General features: G+C 40.6%; 1 protein-coding gene across 1 annotated transcript in view; it reads right to left on the reverse strand.

The window, feature by feature from the left end:
- MYH15 (myosin heavy chain 15) overlaps window positions 1-17,624 on the reverse strand; it is a gene marked incomplete at both ends in the record, with an annotated part of 154,377 nt that overhangs the window by 97,916 nt on the left and 38,837 nt on the right. Inside the window, 6 exons of the mRNA XM_080799011.1 lie at window positions 846-933; window positions 1,733-1,800; window positions 4,819-4,951; window positions 6,028-6,204; window positions 13,169-13,339; window positions 13,943-14,092. Of these exons, the coding sequence (XP_080655137.1) occupies window positions 846-933; window positions 1,733-1,800; window positions 4,819-4,951; window positions 6,028-6,204; window positions 13,169-13,339; window positions 13,943-14,092 (787 nt within the window). The remainder of the gene's footprint in view (window positions 1-845; window positions 934-1,732; window positions 1,801-4,818; window positions 4,952-6,027; window positions 6,205-13,168; window positions 13,340-13,942; window positions 14,093-17,624) is intronic.

Consider the following 17,624-nt stretch of genomic DNA (forward strand, 5'->3'; position numbering starts at 1 on the left):
AATTTATACTGTAGTGCTATATGCCCATTATATCTCAATAAAACTGCTGTGGGTAGTGGGGGGAGAAACCTTAAAATAAAAACAAAAAACTGGGGGCACCTGGGTGGCTCAGTGGGTTAAAGCCTCTGCCTTCGGCTCGGGTCATGATCTCAGGGTCCTGGGATCGAGCCCCACATCAGGTTCTCTGCTCAGCAGGGGGCCTGCTTCTCCCTCTCTCTCTGCCTGCCTCTCTGCCTACTTGTGATCTCTGTCTGTCAAATAAATAAATAAAATCTTTAAAAAAAAAAAAAAAAAAAAAAAAAAAACTGTCCACCCCTCAGAAGTACATAACTAAAGAGATGGGTGCTGTTAGGGAGAGGGAAGATATTTGTATTGGCAAGAAGGCTAGAGGGAGTTCTCAAAAATTAGAAATGGATTTAGGAACTGTCTTTACAGCCAGTTTATATAATTCAGACCAAATAATTTCCTTTATGCTGAAACATCTACCTTAATTCCTCCACTGATTATCTAATCCTCTTTATTATACTTTGCCCTTATAGACAATGGCACAGAAGCTCATCCAGATTTTAGCATGAAATACAAGGAAGAATTTAAATGGTGATATCAAGCATTCTAATGTTACCCAGTTGAGTTGGCTTTGTGAATTCCTTCTGTGTGTCCACTCAACTCTCAATTCAAAAGCAATCTTGAGGTTCTGAAGATCTCACTTTAAAGTTACTTTCATTTTTCTATCTGAAATCAACGCTTATATAAAAGGAACTGGTAAACTTTCTAAAAAAGACATTCAACATAGCTTGAATCAAATGTATTTCTTAGTGCAGATCACAAAGAAGTCTAATTCTTACCTGGCATTTTGTTCACATTGGGATTTATGCATCTTACAAAATGAGGTGCTGTCGATTTCAGCTTAGTCATCAATTTATTTAGGTTTTCCTTAAATAGAGACCATAACAAACACAGAATCACTTTGCAAATCACTAAAAATACCGATCTACCTCACAATTGTCTCCAAGTCTATCAACTTAATCATAAAGCGAAGATGAATATCAACAATAAAATAATGAATTCAACATCCTTCTGTGCTTACCAAACCATACATTATTTCTTTCTTAAGGCAAGTCAATATTTATCTGACAGATGCACTTCTGTTGTGAATCATATCTATCTGTTTTGAATTTGATAGTGATAATTTATGGCTGGGCAAACAAATGACTTGAACACATAAATTGTTTCTCAAGTTTTCTGTATGGAAAGTTTTTCTAAGGTCAGATTCTCTGGAAGCAGGATCTGAATCAGGGATTTACTTGAGAAGCAGGATAGGATGGGGGAGGAAAAAAAAAATGATATAGATTCAAAGCTGAATGTGATCCCTGAAGGAACTCTGAACACAAATGCACCAATTGTACCACAGTTGTTCCCCCCATCTTGAGGCAAGAAAGGAGTCAGAGTCTGGAGGGGTAAGGAGAGAGTTTAGCTTCCCAATTGCCAGTGGCAATTCTGGGACCTGTGAATTTTTATGAGCTGGAAGATGGGTGTAGGTCTGATAAAGGGGACTAGGTGGGGTACCAATAGTGTCCACAAAAGCCCATTAATATCAAGATAAACTTCAATTTTCCCACTTGGCTAACTTCAGATACTTTTACCTTATTTGAAGATGTGAAAATTCAAATAAGTAATAACATATGCAGATTGTGAGGCAGTTAATATATGAATAGATGCAATTAAAAATTACTTTATGCAGAGATGCAACCGTTTGGAATGAAACTCCTCTCTTGCGTTTCTTCTCCCCAAACTGTAGAGCTAAAAAAAGAAGAAAAAAGCATTTAAAAAGCTCTTTTTTGTCACATTATCATACCCTGTTGATGAAAGTATAAATTTGTCAAGTTCTAGAAGCAATATGGCAATATCTACGAAAAGCTTTAAAAATATTTGTCTCAACACAAATGTCTATTTCTAGTGTTCTTCCTTAAAGAAATAGTTGGACAACTGTGCAAAGTTATTGCTACAGCATTGTTTAATCACTGACAAAAATAAAATAAAATAAACAAAAACTAAAGTTATCAAAGCAAATGTCTTTCAGTAGGAGATTGACTAGTTAAATTATGAAAGAGTATGTATATAATGAAACAGTGTGGCCTTTTAAAATGATGAGGAAGAACCATATACTTGACACAGAAAGATTCCTAGGAGTTATTTTAAGAGAAAAAGTAGGTTATAAAAGTGTGTGTGTTATGATTCTGAGTGCATATACATGTCTATCAGTATAGTTGTATTATTAGTGACTAAATATATAAAAAATATTGGGAGAAGCATATACTAAAGTGTTAGCAATTACTATCACTCTATGTAGAATGATAGGTAACTTTTATGTTTCTCTCTTTGTTTTTCCATATTGTCGGTGTTTTTAGTAAGTCAGGCATCAGTTTTTTAATTTATGAAAAAAAATCTATTTCTATTTTCTTCAAGCAAAAGGGTCCATGCTAGACCAAATTGTTTTACACACATTTGTGTAGTGCTAACTCACAGAGATGTACAACAGCAACAACAACTGCAAAATTCTTAGGCAATCCAGAAAAAATGGACCAGCTGTCCACATGTAACACAAAATATTCTCTGCACCTGAGTAAAACCTGTGCTGGGGCAGAAGTCCTAAAGCTGAATCACTAATGTCCTACTGACATGCACCAGGCCCTCTTAGTCAGTCACTGGGACCTCTTAGTGTTTCAGTTCCTCCACCTATGAAAAGCGAATACTACTACCTTCCACTATTAATTTTTTAAAGAAATTATAAACCCAGTTATAATTTCTTGGATTCCCCCAGAAGAAAGTATGGTTACTATGGGTAATTTAATATTTGGAAGAGTGAGAAACGTGGAGGCAAGTATTTTCAGGGGGTGCTTGAAAAATTACGAAAAAAGGGGGACATTCTGGACGGTTATTCTTTTCTGTTTCCAAAGGACACAGCAGACGCTCTGAAGAGTTCGAAGATGATTTCCTATCTGACTCTCTGCCTGAACTGCTGCCTGATCTCTTATGATCAGAGAATGACCCATCTGGGAGCCGTAAGCTTAGGAGTCACTATCTAACCGAATGCTCAGGGGCACTTTAGAAGCCATTAGAATCAGGCAAATGCACTGCCTGAAGATTATCAGGGTCCAAATACAATAGCCTTCATTTCCCAACCTCTTGAGGGAGGCCAACGGGATTTCAGGTCTGCTCCTGAATTACGTCATCTGTGCTGATGAAGCCAGGAAGTGCCAAATTCTCTCTCCATTTCCTGACAATGTCAATCAGGAGTCCCAAATCAGCCTTCCCGGGGCCAGGAATTAACTTAAAGCTGGGTGTGAGATAACAGGACAGTGAGGAGGTTAGGAAATGACAGTACACACCCCTTAACCTCGCCCCATTGCCACAAGGGTGTCTGAACCCAGGCTGGCCAGATTTTCCATTTTCCCATGTTTTCCACTTTTGAAAGAAAAAAGAAATCCAAATGTGTATGAGGAAACTTATGATTTTTTTTAAACCCATGTGGACCAAACAAAACATGTATGAAGGCCAGGTTCGTCTCCAAGGCTGCCAGTTTGTGACTTTTGTTATGAATCATGGAGAGCTTCCCTCTGCAGCTAGCATTAGTCTTGCTGTGAGGCTGAGGTTGGCCACATGGGCTCAGCATCTTCAAATCCTTTGTATCGTGGTGCAGAGATCTGAACTATGTCTTAAATACATGTAGCCTGCACATCTTTCTGTTTTGTTTCTGGAAGACAGTGAGAGTGGTATAGGCACCAGGCCAGGAAGCAGAAGCCCGGCTTCCTACCTTTGCCTTTGCATTTACTACTGTTAAATTAATTAAACAAGGAGGCCATTAGACTGATGTGGCTCTAATTCCATAGTGGCCTATGTTAGCAAGCCAAAATCTAAGCCTGTAAATATCCCAGGGTTATAAAATCAAAACACTAAGGACAACCAATCACGGTCAAGTAGGCTTTTAACTACAACCAATCAATAACTTCCTTATTTGCTTCCACCTTTTCTCTATAAAGTATCTCCCTGAGCTTCTGTCAGTGGAGAAGTCTTAAACACTGAGGGTTTGACATTGCCCTATTTGAATCAATTTTTGCTCAAATAAATGCTTAAAATTTTCAACATACATCAGTTTATCTTTTAACAGTGGATTTGTGAAATTGGGAGCGTTCCTTAACTCTTCTGTATTTGCTCCTGTGAGGTAAGAAGGCATTGTCCTCTGTCTGTATCTGAAAGGGTCATGGCAGGGACTGAGTAAGATAATGTATCTAAAAGCGCTTTGTAAATTACAAACTAGTAAACAAGATTAGTTATTTGTTGGTTAATAAATACTTATGGAATGCCTGCTAAACAGGTATTTGCTACATGCTTGAGGCTACAATTAAGCAAATTGGGCATAATCCCTGCCCTCATGAAGCTTATCATAACCCCAAGTTACAATAACACAAAAGAATTGTGAAGGAGAAATCCAAGATACTTGGGGAATATAGATTGAAGAGGTTTTTTATTTCCCCAAAACCATTTATCAAAATATGGTTTGCAGCTCCTTCTTTGCAACGGGGTTGAATAGAAGCTAAAAGCAAACCAGAGCAGGATCCTTGAAATACATCTATCTTAGAGCACCATTTCCCTGAAGAACCGCCAGCCTGAGGACAGAAGGCTAATAAGAGGGGATGACTCAGACCACAGGGAGCAGACACAGATATCACAGGAAAGAGGTAAGGGTTTTTGTAAGTGCTGAGGCAGCCATGGGTTCCATTCTGAGGTTGAAAAATTTGGGAAGACTGTTCAACTCACCACTGTCAGTACCGACGTGATTTTCAAAAAGGTTTGCCAGGAATCTGTTTGACGACTTCCGAAATACAGTCACCACTGTTTCATTAAGAAGGTCTTTGTTCTTTTCAAGCCAGCCACTAATGTTATAAGGCACCTTTAGAAAGGCATGCAGTTCAGGTAACAAAAGAAGAGAATGCATAAATTAACATAGCAAATTGTGCATTACTTTAAAAAAGTCATAAATTGTTTGAGTCCTTTAACTTTAAATTGGTTTGAGGTAACAGTACTGAATAATACTCCAGGAATCCATTGTGTAACCCAAAGAAATTCTCAGACTTTACCATTTTACATTATAGAAAGGAAGAGCAGGGGAGGGAAGGGAGAGGGATTGCTAAGGAAGGAGAGGGAGAGAGAATTAAATGGTATTTCCAGTAGAAACAATTCACATCAGCTCTCCTTCATAGGCAAGAATAGATTAAATAATCCAATTGTCTCTGACACACACTGAACATTAAAAAAATTAGCAATTGTAATGATATTTTACTATAAATATGATTATAATTAATATTCAAGGATATGAAAGAAGACAATTACAAGCACATCTATGTACAGTTGGCAGGTCATTTTTAGGATGAAGTATCATTTTATCCTTTATCAATTCTCTTTCTGTTTCATCCGGGATCATTGACTAGAAACAGAAAAGCAGAAAAAAGGGGCAACACACACACCAGTGGGGAAATGAGGAGAGGCACCGAGAGTCATTAGAAACCTTTGTCGGCCATAGTTTGGAGGCCATTACTTCACAGTGACTATTTCTTTATGAGAGAATTAAAAAAAAAAAAAAAAAAAAAGACTTCAATAAAAAGATCAGTTGAAATCATTCATTCACACAATGTTAACTTAAAAGGAGGGACAAATATGGAAAAACCCACAGCTTTGATGATCTCCATGACTTTCTGAAGCTGACTTACTTTGAGTTGGGATGACAGGGTCTATTTTAAGATTTCTAACCTTTGTACACATGGAATACTATTATAGTATGGGTGTTTCATTTCCTAAGTGTTAAAAGGCTATGCCAACTCTTTTTTCTGGAACTGAATTTTTTTTTTTTTTTTGGTTCATCTCTTCATTTAAGCTAAACTTTACTTATATATCATCTAGGGACTTTGACCAAATGCATTTGAAGCAGCATCAGGAAAATTCAGGGCTGAGGGTCTAGAGGTAACTTACCGTTCCTGCATAATGGACAAGCTCAAAGTGAGCTTCATATCCCTTATTATCAGGTCTGGGCTTCTGGAAATAAGCCGACTTCCCAAAATGGTTGTCAAAAAGTTTGGTCTTGAAAGTTACATCTGTAGCCTGAGGAAATACACATTCCTCTTCAAGGATGGAAAAGATGCCCATTGGCTGTTGGAGATACATATGGACAGCAGATGAAAGAAAACACCAGGACACAGTATTTTTAATAGCAGGGGTGAGTACAAACTCTTATTCCTGGAACTGAATCAGTTGATAAGGGGAAAGAATATTCACTAAGTATAACTAGTCAATCGTCCATTCAACAACTATTTATTAAATACCTATTAGGTGCTGGGCACCAGTAGGAGCTGGCAATGTAGTCATGAGCTGCATACATTAAGGGCCTGTCCTCAGAGTGATTACATTCTAATGGAGTAGAAAGACAATAGTCAAGTAAGCAAAAAATAAATAATTTAGTTTCACCTAATTGTCCTGAAGAAATCATACAAAGTAAAGAAATAGAGAATGACTGGGGGACCAGCTGGGAGCAATTTTAGTGGGAGAGTCAAATAAAACCCTCTGACCTGAACCAGAAGAGCAAATCCTGAGATCTGTATGCAAGTACTCTTGACAGACAAATGATGAGTGCAAAGGCCCTGAGGCAGGAGCATACTTGACAAGTCTGAGGTCCTGCCAGAGGCAAAAGCAGACAGAGCTAAGTTCCTCAGATGGAGCACGTGGAGATGGAGTTGGAGAGGTAAGCAGTATTGGATCCCAAGGGCTGTCCAGGCCATGCTAAGACATTTGAATTTAAAGTGTGATGGAAGGGCTTTGTAGATTTTAACAAGAAGTGTTGTGATTTGATATTTGCTTCAAAAAAGGATCACATGTTAAAAAGGTTTGGCAAAATAGAGCCTGTGGGCCAACTCCTGCCTGTGGCCTATATCCAGTGAGCTAATAATGATTTTTACATTTCTAAAGTGTTGCAAAAACAAAACAACAAAAGAAAATGTGGTAGAAAACCTGATGGCCCCCGTCAGCAAAATTTTCTTTAAAGGGCATGTAGGAAATAGACTTTGCGGGCCATATGGTTCCCATCACAGCTCTGCCATCCACTCAGCCAGTTTAGGCCCCAAAGCAGCAGGTGGTGACGTGAAAACAAGGGGTGTGACAATGTTTTATTAAAACTTTATTTACAAAAACAGGCTGCAGGCTATATTTGGCTCACACGGCCATAGTTTGCTGACCCCTGGTCTAGATTAGTAATAGGGTTAGGGATGGTCACAAGTCATCAAAATGTGATATAGCTTGAAAGTAAAGTGAGGTCACAGCCTCCTGGTGGATAAAATATGGGGTGTAACAGAAAAAGAAAGATGACCAGGTTTTTGGCTTGAGCAAATGGGTAGTAGATGCTACCATTAGCCAGTGTAAGGTACATACGCATAGAGAAAATCAGGCTTGGGGGGCGAGGGAATGAAAGATTCTTATATTTGCACATCAATTTTTGTATTTGTATATGCATTAACCTACTCCACATATATTTCTGCAACGCCTTCTATGAATAAATCACTGAGCTACACACTTTGGTTTATACAAGGGTTGTGGCTCCAGAACATCTAAGAAGGCTAAAGATACACATATGTGTACGACAAACTAGATAAAACAAAAGTATAGAGAAAATGTCATGAGAATTCTGAGACACAACATGACCCCTTAGCCCAACAGCACAGATTTCATGATTTTCTACCAACACTTTTTACCTAAGAATCATAGACTCCCGGGCTTGGGACGGACATTAAATCTCTGGTCCAATCCACCTAAAAGTTCCTTGTATTCTCTTCATAATTTCCTTCTAAAAAGCTGGCTAGCTAATGCTTAAATGTTATCATGGAGAGAGAATGTACCAACTCCAGGTCAAGGCTCTGGATGGTGATATACTGAAAGAAAATTTGCTTGTAGTTTAGAGTTTTTTCTAAATTACTCCACCGGAGCCATGCAGATGGTTCTAATTTGTTAAAGCAGTGGATCATCAAATATTTAAAGATCATAATTTTTTAAAGATTTTGAGAGAGAGAGAAAGAGAGAGAGAGAGACCACACCAGTGGGGGAGGGGCAGAGAGAGAGAGGGAGAAGCAGACTCCTTGCTGAGCAGGGAGCCCAACTTGATTCAGGGCTCGATCCCAGGACTCCAGGATCATGACCTGAGTGGAAGGCAGATGCTTAACCAACTGAGCCACCCAGGCACGCCTAAAGATCATATTTTTGATCCACCTGAGTCTACCATTGTAATAGATCGACTATGGTTTTCTACCTCTTTTGTATGTTTTCATAAACTTAAAACTCACACTTTAGGGAAAACATAATTAACAACATTTCACTATTAATTCTCGCATTGAAGAGTTCTGGAACATCTTCCTTCCTCCCAAGCATCTAGGTGGGGAATGATGCTGTGGGTGAATATGTGAAGTATTCTTAATGAGAACAAAATATTCTAAGTGAAACCAACACCTGTCTTGCTCCTGGCAGCACTGACCTTGTGGGTTCTTGGCAAAGTAAGTGATGAGGAGTTGGAGGAGGATCTGACAAATGAAATAGTTGATTCACTGGTATAAGTTTTGAGACGCATGGATTCGTCTTGCACCATGGATTTTCCTACCATACGTGCAGTCAAACCTCAGTGAAAACTGCACTAAATCATTTAAAAATTAAAATACTTCCTGGGCTGGTGTCTGTTAACAACAGACATTGTGGCAATGCCTCACAAGGAGGGAGAGCCCCCATCTCAAACAGTCACCTTCCACACATGAGGACTGCCATCACGCTGGGAATCTAATGAAGCCAACTTCCATTTTGGGATGACTGGAAGCTTTATGTTAAGCAAATGCATGTCATAGTTCAAAATGGAACAACCTAACCACAAAGGAGGGGGAAAAACAGTTTTTTCAGGGTCTTCCCCATTTTTCCATTCCTCGGGAGGTATAGAGCTTCTAATAAATATGATGCCCTCCAGCAAATTAATTTCCAAATAGGTCAGGAAAAAAAGTAATTATGTTCTGCCCTGTAGCATCAAATGTCCTCTATGGCACAGTAAATGGTTTGAGTCCGTTGCCCTGACTCGGAACCTGAGGGCTCAGATGTCTCCCTCTTCAAATATTATCGATCCTGCCTTCTCTCCTTTTATGTCTGTCACTTTCTTCCTATTTCCATTTCTGTCGTCCTGAGTCAGGACCTCTTCACTTCTCACCTGGCCGACTCTGCAGCTGTGCGACTGCCTTACGTCATTAGCCTTTCCTCCTGTTCTAGACCCAGCACACAAACCCACAGAATAAACCCCAGCAGCTCTAACTGCTCCACTGCCCAGCACAGAAGCCCTCTTTGGCTCCCTGCTGCCAAAAAGTAAGGTGTAAACTACTTAGCATCTCTTCACAATCAGACCCTCTTTTTTTTCCTTCCAGCTACTTCCTTTAGTGTATCCTATGTGCTACGAGGCTACCTAACGTTTTGGAATGTGACCTTTGCACTTACTCACCCCTAGGCCTTTGCTCTTCCCGGTCCCTCCACCTGCTCACTGTCTTCCTCTCTTCACCTGCTAAAATCATAATCACGTCTTAAGAACCAGCTGACATTTTATACTCTTTCCTACCGGGCCTTCCAAGATTCCCACAGGCAGAGGCGACTTCAAGCTCTTCTGAGTTCTGTGGGCCTTTGTGCCTTTCCTGCATTTATACGAGACATATTTTTACACTGATTAGACTTACAAATCTCCTACTTGACTGCATACTTCCTAAGGGCAAGTGCTACTTATAACAACTGCTTAAGTTTTCTACAGCATTTAATTCTAAGTCTTATAACACAGTAGTGTGGCATTAGACCTAAAATTAAGGCCCAACATCATGTGTGCCCGGGGAATCTGGGGAAAACTGAAAGGGCCTCAGGTGACCTAATCATAAGCTCCCCCTCCCCCATTGTGCTCCGTGGTTGAGGTCCCCTCGCCACACAACCATCCTCATCGTGGGGCCGGGCCCAGTGTCTTTATCCCTGAGTGGTGGGTTTCAGACCCCTATCAGCTCTTGGGATTGTTCAAACAAGCCCATCACATCCTCCCTTGAGAATCAACAGTCACCTCATCCTACCCTTACTATAAAACCTGCCTCCCAGAGCCCCTCTTAGTCACTGTGCTCAAGAGGGCAACCAGCACGTGGCCATGCATGGCACCAGTGTCCTCCTCCTCCAGGCTGTGAGTGTATGTGGCCAGTAAGCTGTTGCCAATCTCATCTGTCCAGGGCCATGTGTCCTAGGTTTAGCCAATACTACACCCAATGCAGGAATCCCTCCCTCACTAACAAGGTAGTAAGGAAGTGATCAAAACAAGTAGCTGCTAAATCAATTTACTTGTTCTGTTAAAAAAATTAAAAGTTTTGGTCTTAAGAGGATGCCTTTCTGATGATGCTCTGCACTCCTCTGCGATAGGATGATGCCTCCGGTTTGCATTTCTCACAGGCCTTAGCATAGTAGGCTCCGAGGGGACTGAATGCAGGTCTCCAGCAAAGTTCTGTTCCGTAACTGATTGACAGGTAAGCACTAAGACATCCAGGTTCGAGCTTTGGGATCTGGGCTGCTTTGCTGTGGGCAGTAGTCAGGCGGAAAGAGTTGTAACCAAAAGTTTGGAGCGACACATTTCAAGGATATACTCATGGGTGTGCAAGAGAGAACACGATATTAATGGGATTCATTCTATAATAAGAAAACCAGACTTAGCATACCCAAAGAATCCCACCTGGGAGGCAACAACACATATTGCCAAGATGCTACCAGGATTTAAATTATTTTAGAAACAGTATCACTGTAAAGGAACAATAAAAATTTATTGGGACAAGTCAGGGAAATAAGGTAAAAAATGCAACCAAGCTAGGTAATACAGTTTGGAGTTAAACACAGGTAAGATGATGAGTACTGCAGCTCCTTTTCTCTCACAGCTGGTAATATTCTAAAACCTTATCCAAATCCCCATCATAAGAGGAACTTTTGCAAAAGGGCTGAATTATTGGGAAATGGAGGCAGCCTCTCAAGGTGACTACCATGACAGGAGCAACAAGGTTTTAAATGTATAATTTTGAATGTATTTTTCTGATACAATACCTATGCAAAACCATAAATATGTAGTCATATGTTACTACTTTAACATCTTAATATCAATGCCCGAGTTCTAAACAAATGAGAATATTTCAAGCAATGAAATAAGTGTGAGCTAATCCTATAATAGATTTGTTCACTGCATATATAAGAGAAGGAGGTCACTGTATGCTTGACGACCAAATTAGCAGTTAAAGGTGGTGTTAAAATACATTTTTTTAGTTTGACAAACATTTTTGTAAACATAAAAATTTGAAATTTTTATGTATGAAAATCCCTCTTCTTATATATACACACAGATGCATACTATAAGGCATTTTGTACAAATTGATGTATTTCAGTTCTTTTGAATTTGGAAAACTACTCATGATTCATTCTATTTCAAGGAGTAAGTTTGGTCATTAATATTTACAACAAATTTTCTTCACGTAGCCTAAACTAGCTCAACGGGTCTTTCAAAATATAGAATCATGTCGAGCAAGGTTTTAGTATTCCTCATTTGCCTGACCTGAACACCTTTGAAATCATTCACGGGAAGCCAAAGACTTATCTCTTCATCCTATCATCTGGTCAGGGTTTTTTGTTTGTTTGTTTGTTTCCTCATTTTACTGTATCAGTAGAAAATGTGACAGGAAATTACATCCATGTTGCTAGTGTGTTATTTGGAATCACTGAGACTGGAGACAAATGAGACAATGGGCTCCAGATCAGCTAAAAATCAGTAATGTTCATAGACCTGAGTCTGAACAATGTCTATGTTCCACCTTCCTGCCCCTAAATGGTATCTCACCATAATCACAATAAGCAGATACCACAGGTGACAATTGCTAGAAACCAAATCTGTCCCCCCAGTTCTTTAGTTTCATTTCTCAGCTTGAACAATGCCAGCAAACATTCACCAGACCATGGTTGGGCCATTACTATTATTCTTTTTTATCAGCTCAGAGGTTGCTTCATTATCATTATTATTATTTTTTTAATCAGCCTGCCCTTCCTCTATGAAGTTCGCTGGTTATAGATTAAATAAAATCAACGTGACGTCCATTTCTGTTATGAATAATAGCTATTTTCTAGGAAGGTGTCGTTTCTTCTAAAGCCTAATATATAAAGTTGATGGGACACTGATCAATAAAACCTGAAAAGGCCAGCAAAGACAGTGAGAGGGGAGGTACCCTAGCTCCTTCCTGGCGAGGCTGTTGAGAATCAGATGCAACTGCTTAGCCAAAGAGAGCGTTCAGAACACTGAAAGCACTAGGCGTTGGCTCTCCCAGACCTGGCTCCGGAATTCACTGCAACCCACGGTGACAGCAAGACATGCCGCCACACAGGCTCCCACAGACAAAGCCACAGAAAACACTATCCTCGATCCCCCTGGCAAACTCCGTTAATCCTTCCCGGAGCACACGGGAAGATTTCAGAGTACGGGAACATCACTGAATTCAGAAACCATACACTGCAGCTAATTTACTAATAAGCCATGAAGTATTGTCATAAATTACTTAAACTAACTGGTACTTGTCCAATTAAATGAACAAACTACATCCTGTGAGGTAGTGGCCTTGAGGATTTATGACAGTTGTTTGTTTGCATGCTAATTTGCCAAATTTCGTTAAGCTGCTCTGGGCCTAGTCATTCACCTTATGTTAATCAGCCAGGCCCTACAGTGCTCATATTTTCAGCTCTGTGTTTTTCCAGTCAAGAGCATGACCATTTTTAATCTCGACAAGTCTCTTCACGCATTAACAGTGGAGACCATGCATAAGCAGCAAAGGCACAGCAACAGTCTTGGCGGGAGGGGATGGAGGAGGGTAACTGACATGAGGGTTTCCTTCAGTTGCCATGGGTGCTGCACACAAAGCCCATTAAGAGAGAACGCGCAGAGCTGTCCTGCCCCGTTTCCCATCCCTTGACAGAGCCCGAGTCCTAACATGGATCAATGTGGCAAGCAGGGATGATCCTCCTTAAACGAGAATGAAAGAGGAGAAAAAACATGCGTTACCTTCTCAACGAGATCTATGCAGGCCTGTAAATCCAGACCAAAGTCGATGGACACCCAGTCAATGCCTTCTTTCGCATATTCCTCTTGCTCCAGAACAAACATGTGCTGATTAAAGAACTGTTGTAATTTTTCATTGGTAAAATTAATGCAAAGTTGCTCAAGGCTGTTATACTTCAAAGACGTGATTAGGTAGGAAGAAGAGATAAAGGCGAAATTGAGCAAATGGTAACTATTTGAGGTAACGGGTATGTTAATTAACTTAACTATGATTATTTCACAATGCAAATAGGTGCCAAACCAGCAAGTTGTATACCCAAAACATATACAGTTTTTAATTGTCAAATGTATCTCAATTAAAAAATAAATAAAACTGAAGTCCATTTAGAAAAATGTAGGACAATGTCATAACCACAATCAGTATGATGGCAAATAGACCCAACAAGTAATGAATCCTCAATTAAATTTTTACCTCCCTCAAATACACCTGCAAACTAAAAATTACGATAATAAGATAACATGTAGTCATATCAAAATTCAAAATCATTCTTTTATTTCTTTTTACCTTTATTTAAGGCTGAATTAATTTTTAATTCTATTAATTATAATAATTGTTGTCATTTTTAATATTAATAATAGCACTTTTCCAACCAGAGTGGCTTAAGTTCTCACAGAATGAATCCCATCACACTTTGACTACATCTTGTGACGGTCAATTCACATTCTCTGATCTCCTGATAAATACGCATTGAGTTCCTTCTAACCTGATATACTTACATCAAGGATTTCAAAACCAGTGATGTCAAGAATGCCAATGAAGAATTGTCTTGACAGCTTGGCATCCAGTGCCCTGTTGATTCGTGCCACCAGCCACTTAAACATCCTTTCATATATTGACTTGGACAGGGCGCCAACGGCGTAGGTCACCTGGAAATCACATTGAAAGCTCTCCACATCTGCCAGCAGTGTACATTTTAATCCTGGGCCTTTTCTATCAGTGGCCACCTTCTAGTAAAACCGGGATCTATTTATTGACTTTCTGTGGCTCTCGCGTGCTGCTGAGATGGTACAGGAGAGGAAATTTAATACAATGAGAAGAAAGGGAGAAAGAAGCAAGGGAAGGAGGAAAGGGAAGAGGGGAGGAGAAGAAACCTAGAGGCCAGCCAGCCTGGTGCCCCTTACCAGACACTCCTGTGACAGAAATCAGTTCCTTTTATCAAAGGACCAACTTTCTGGGGGTAGAGTGGTAATGCATTCTCGAAGTGTGGTCTAAAGCCTGGCAGCATCAGCACCGCCCGGGAGCGTATTAAAGATGCTGACCCTCAGGATCTCGGCATCCAGTCCCAGACCTGCGAATCTGAACCAGTACCCTCACACAATCCCCCGGGGGATTCCTGTGCACCATGAAGTCTGCAAAATACTGGTAGAGCAGGGTAGGGATCTGGAATGCCTAGCCCTTGTCCACTGCTGCCGTTGCCACTAATAAATTATCTAACTTTTGGCAAGTGGCCTAACCTCTCCAGATTGTGGTCTCTTCACCTGAATAATGTTCTTGAAGGTTCTTTCTGGCCTCAGCTTCCACATTCTTTATTCTATCAGTCCCCAGGGCTGCTCTCAACTCCCTGTGGGGAGAATGGCAATTTTGTGCATCAGTCTGACTCAGATTCTCCTACCCTAAAACTCAGGCTGCATTTCCCATCCCTGGAGGTATGTGGCAAAGGCTTTAACATAACCTACTGGGGAGAGCTCCAGACTCTGTGCTGGGCTGATGCCATATAAATGCAGATGCCACTTCCACGATGCAAAGGTGCTGCCGTAGTAGCAGGTTTCTGACAGACTCCAAGTAGGAGTGGATTTCAGTTGGACGTTCTCCAAGCCTGGAAGCAGAATGGGCTCCAACCACTTAACATTTAAAATAGGCCTATCCCATCCATCCTTCAGCTGCCCAGGAGAGAGCATGCAGCAGGAGCCAGTTGGTGTCTGGTGGTGATTTAGGGATGAGTCACCCACTCTCTGATCAGTTATCTTGAGTCATTTCCACAGTAATCCATAAGCCGGATGGCGTTACAGTTTTTTATTATGGGTGTCAAGAGCACACCCGCACAAATAAAGCACCAGGAATGATTTTCATCCTCTGGAGCCCTGAGGAAATCACTCTCTGTCTACAGCAGTCACTTTGAAACTTTAAAAAGAACATGACAAACTTGCTTACCCCCTTTTAATTCCCTGAATATTCGGAAGTGGGGGTGGGAGAGAAACTGGTCTGGGTGGAGAGTAGTGAAGAAACGGAAAGAACCTAAAGACGTAGTCAGAGGAAGAAGGAGATGGTACGGCGTCTGCTGACTGAAACCAGTAAACCAACATACGGCTTACTAGTGAAGCATTTTCATCATTGACTATCCAGTGAAGGAGGACTTAGGCAGCTAGACCTACACTTCCACTTTTCAGGGACTACACAGACTCATTCCTTAGCTCTTTTTCAAATAACCTCACAGAAGACTGATCATCGGGGAGCAATAGCACACAATAGAACAAAAACAACCACCGGAAAGAAATGGAGTCAAATAGCCATATTTGTAACCACTTGGATCCCTGCCTTTCTCATCGGTAAAATAACACTACAGTATGCATCTGCCAAGGTTGTAGGAAGAGAGTCAATGAGACAGAGGATGTAAATATAACACAACATTTGGTGCTTGGTACTCAATTCATGTTAGTTCACACTCTCCCATCCCCTTTCCACTTGTATTACTTCCCCAACTTCACTGCAGTATTTACTACACTGCCTTGAGCAGTTCATCTTCGTAAGGTTTGCCATCTTTGACTATAAAATGGAAATATAAATAAGATCAATTTTGTAGGGGTGCCTGGGTGGCACAGTCAGTTAAGCACCCGACTCTTGATTTTGGCTCAGGTCATGACCTCAAGGTCATGAAATCAAGCCTTGCCTCAGGCTCCATGCTGGGCATGGAGGCTGCCTGAGATTCTCTTTCTCCCTCTCCCTCTGCCCCTCCCCCTCCTAGCACTCTTTCTCCGCTACCCCCCCAAAATCAGTTTTGTAGGCTTGTTGTCCATTTGAATGAGAGATCTATACAAAGCATTGAACATATGCTCAGTGGTTACTATTACAATTTTTTGTCATTATTAAACCTTTTTAAATTAAAACAACTTCTTTCTAAAGGGCAGAGTTAGAACTCTCATGGAATCATGAAATACTGGACCTGAAGGACCTTAGTTCTTGAGAGTGACGTGTAGTGGCTCTCAGCTGGGGATGGGACCTGCTCCTGAAGGAAGAGCGCATTTGAAAACAGGCAGGGTGTTCCTCCAGGGGTCATCGTGACTGAGTGCTACTGGCAGTGAGCACCTGGGAGCAAGAATTCCAAACCCCTACAATGGGCAGGACACACTCATACCTGAAGGACCATCCTGTTTAGATGCCGGTCACCCCCTGCTGAGACACAGAGGAATTCTACCTCTTCACTGGGTTCACCAAGAGGTGAAGGTATTTGACCAAAGTCTCAGAGTTAGTCAACACTGAGCTGGAACCAAATTCTGTAAGTGTTAACACTGCAAGAATTTTTGCCATCTTTTGCAATTGTCATCAACAGAGCATATACATCTCTATTCTTAGCAGTGGCAATTGTCTCTATAAAGTCAGTAAAATTCCTAAGAAAAGAAAAGCCTTACAGTGTGCTTTCTTACTCTCTCTCCAGGAGCAGGAGAAAGAGAAAGACAGAAAGGATGGAAGATGAGGATTTTTTTTTTCTTTTAATGTTGGATAATAATACATTAACTTGCTTCACTGGTTCTATTATAGTAAAGGCTGGTGGTAACTCAGTTCCTGAGAACACAATATTAAAGAGGCGAAGGTTTGATTTCAGTCCTCCTTTGGGCTCATTAGTTTTACACAGAGCAAGTCCTCGTCCTATAATCATAGCATGTCATGCATGCACGTTGTGGCGAATACGTTAAAAAGCAAGAAACTGCCAAACACCCCTAACCTCACTACAAGCAATAGCTCAACTACGTGTTCTGCTGATCATGGTTCAAATTCAGCTCCATATTTAGTTTATCTTAACGGCTATGGAGCACCAACTACTCGCAGGGCACTGTGCTAGAGACCAAGGGTACCAAAATGAACTAATCACAGTCCACAGCCTCAAGGAGGTCTGGTGAGAAGGGAGAATAAAAATAGAAACTCATGATTTCCGTCTAGTATTATGACAGAGGTAGAATTATTGATGGATAGAGTAAGTTAAACTAGGAGACTGATGAAATGTTTTAAATAACAGAGTCATGCCAGATGCTTTAATATACCAAAAAGAAATAAAGTTTATTGTCATCAAATAACCGACTTCTATCACAAATTTGTACATTTGTCTGTCACATTTTCAGGTTTAGAATGTATGTAGAGTAAGACCATCTAAATGTCACCTGAATATTAGCTATGCGCCCTCTG

This window comes from Martes martes (genome assembly GCF_963455335.1).
Source record: "Martes martes genome assembly, chromosome: 1".
NCBI classification, from domain to species: Eukaryota; Metazoa; Chordata; class Mammalia; order Carnivora; family Mustelidae; genus Martes; species Martes martes.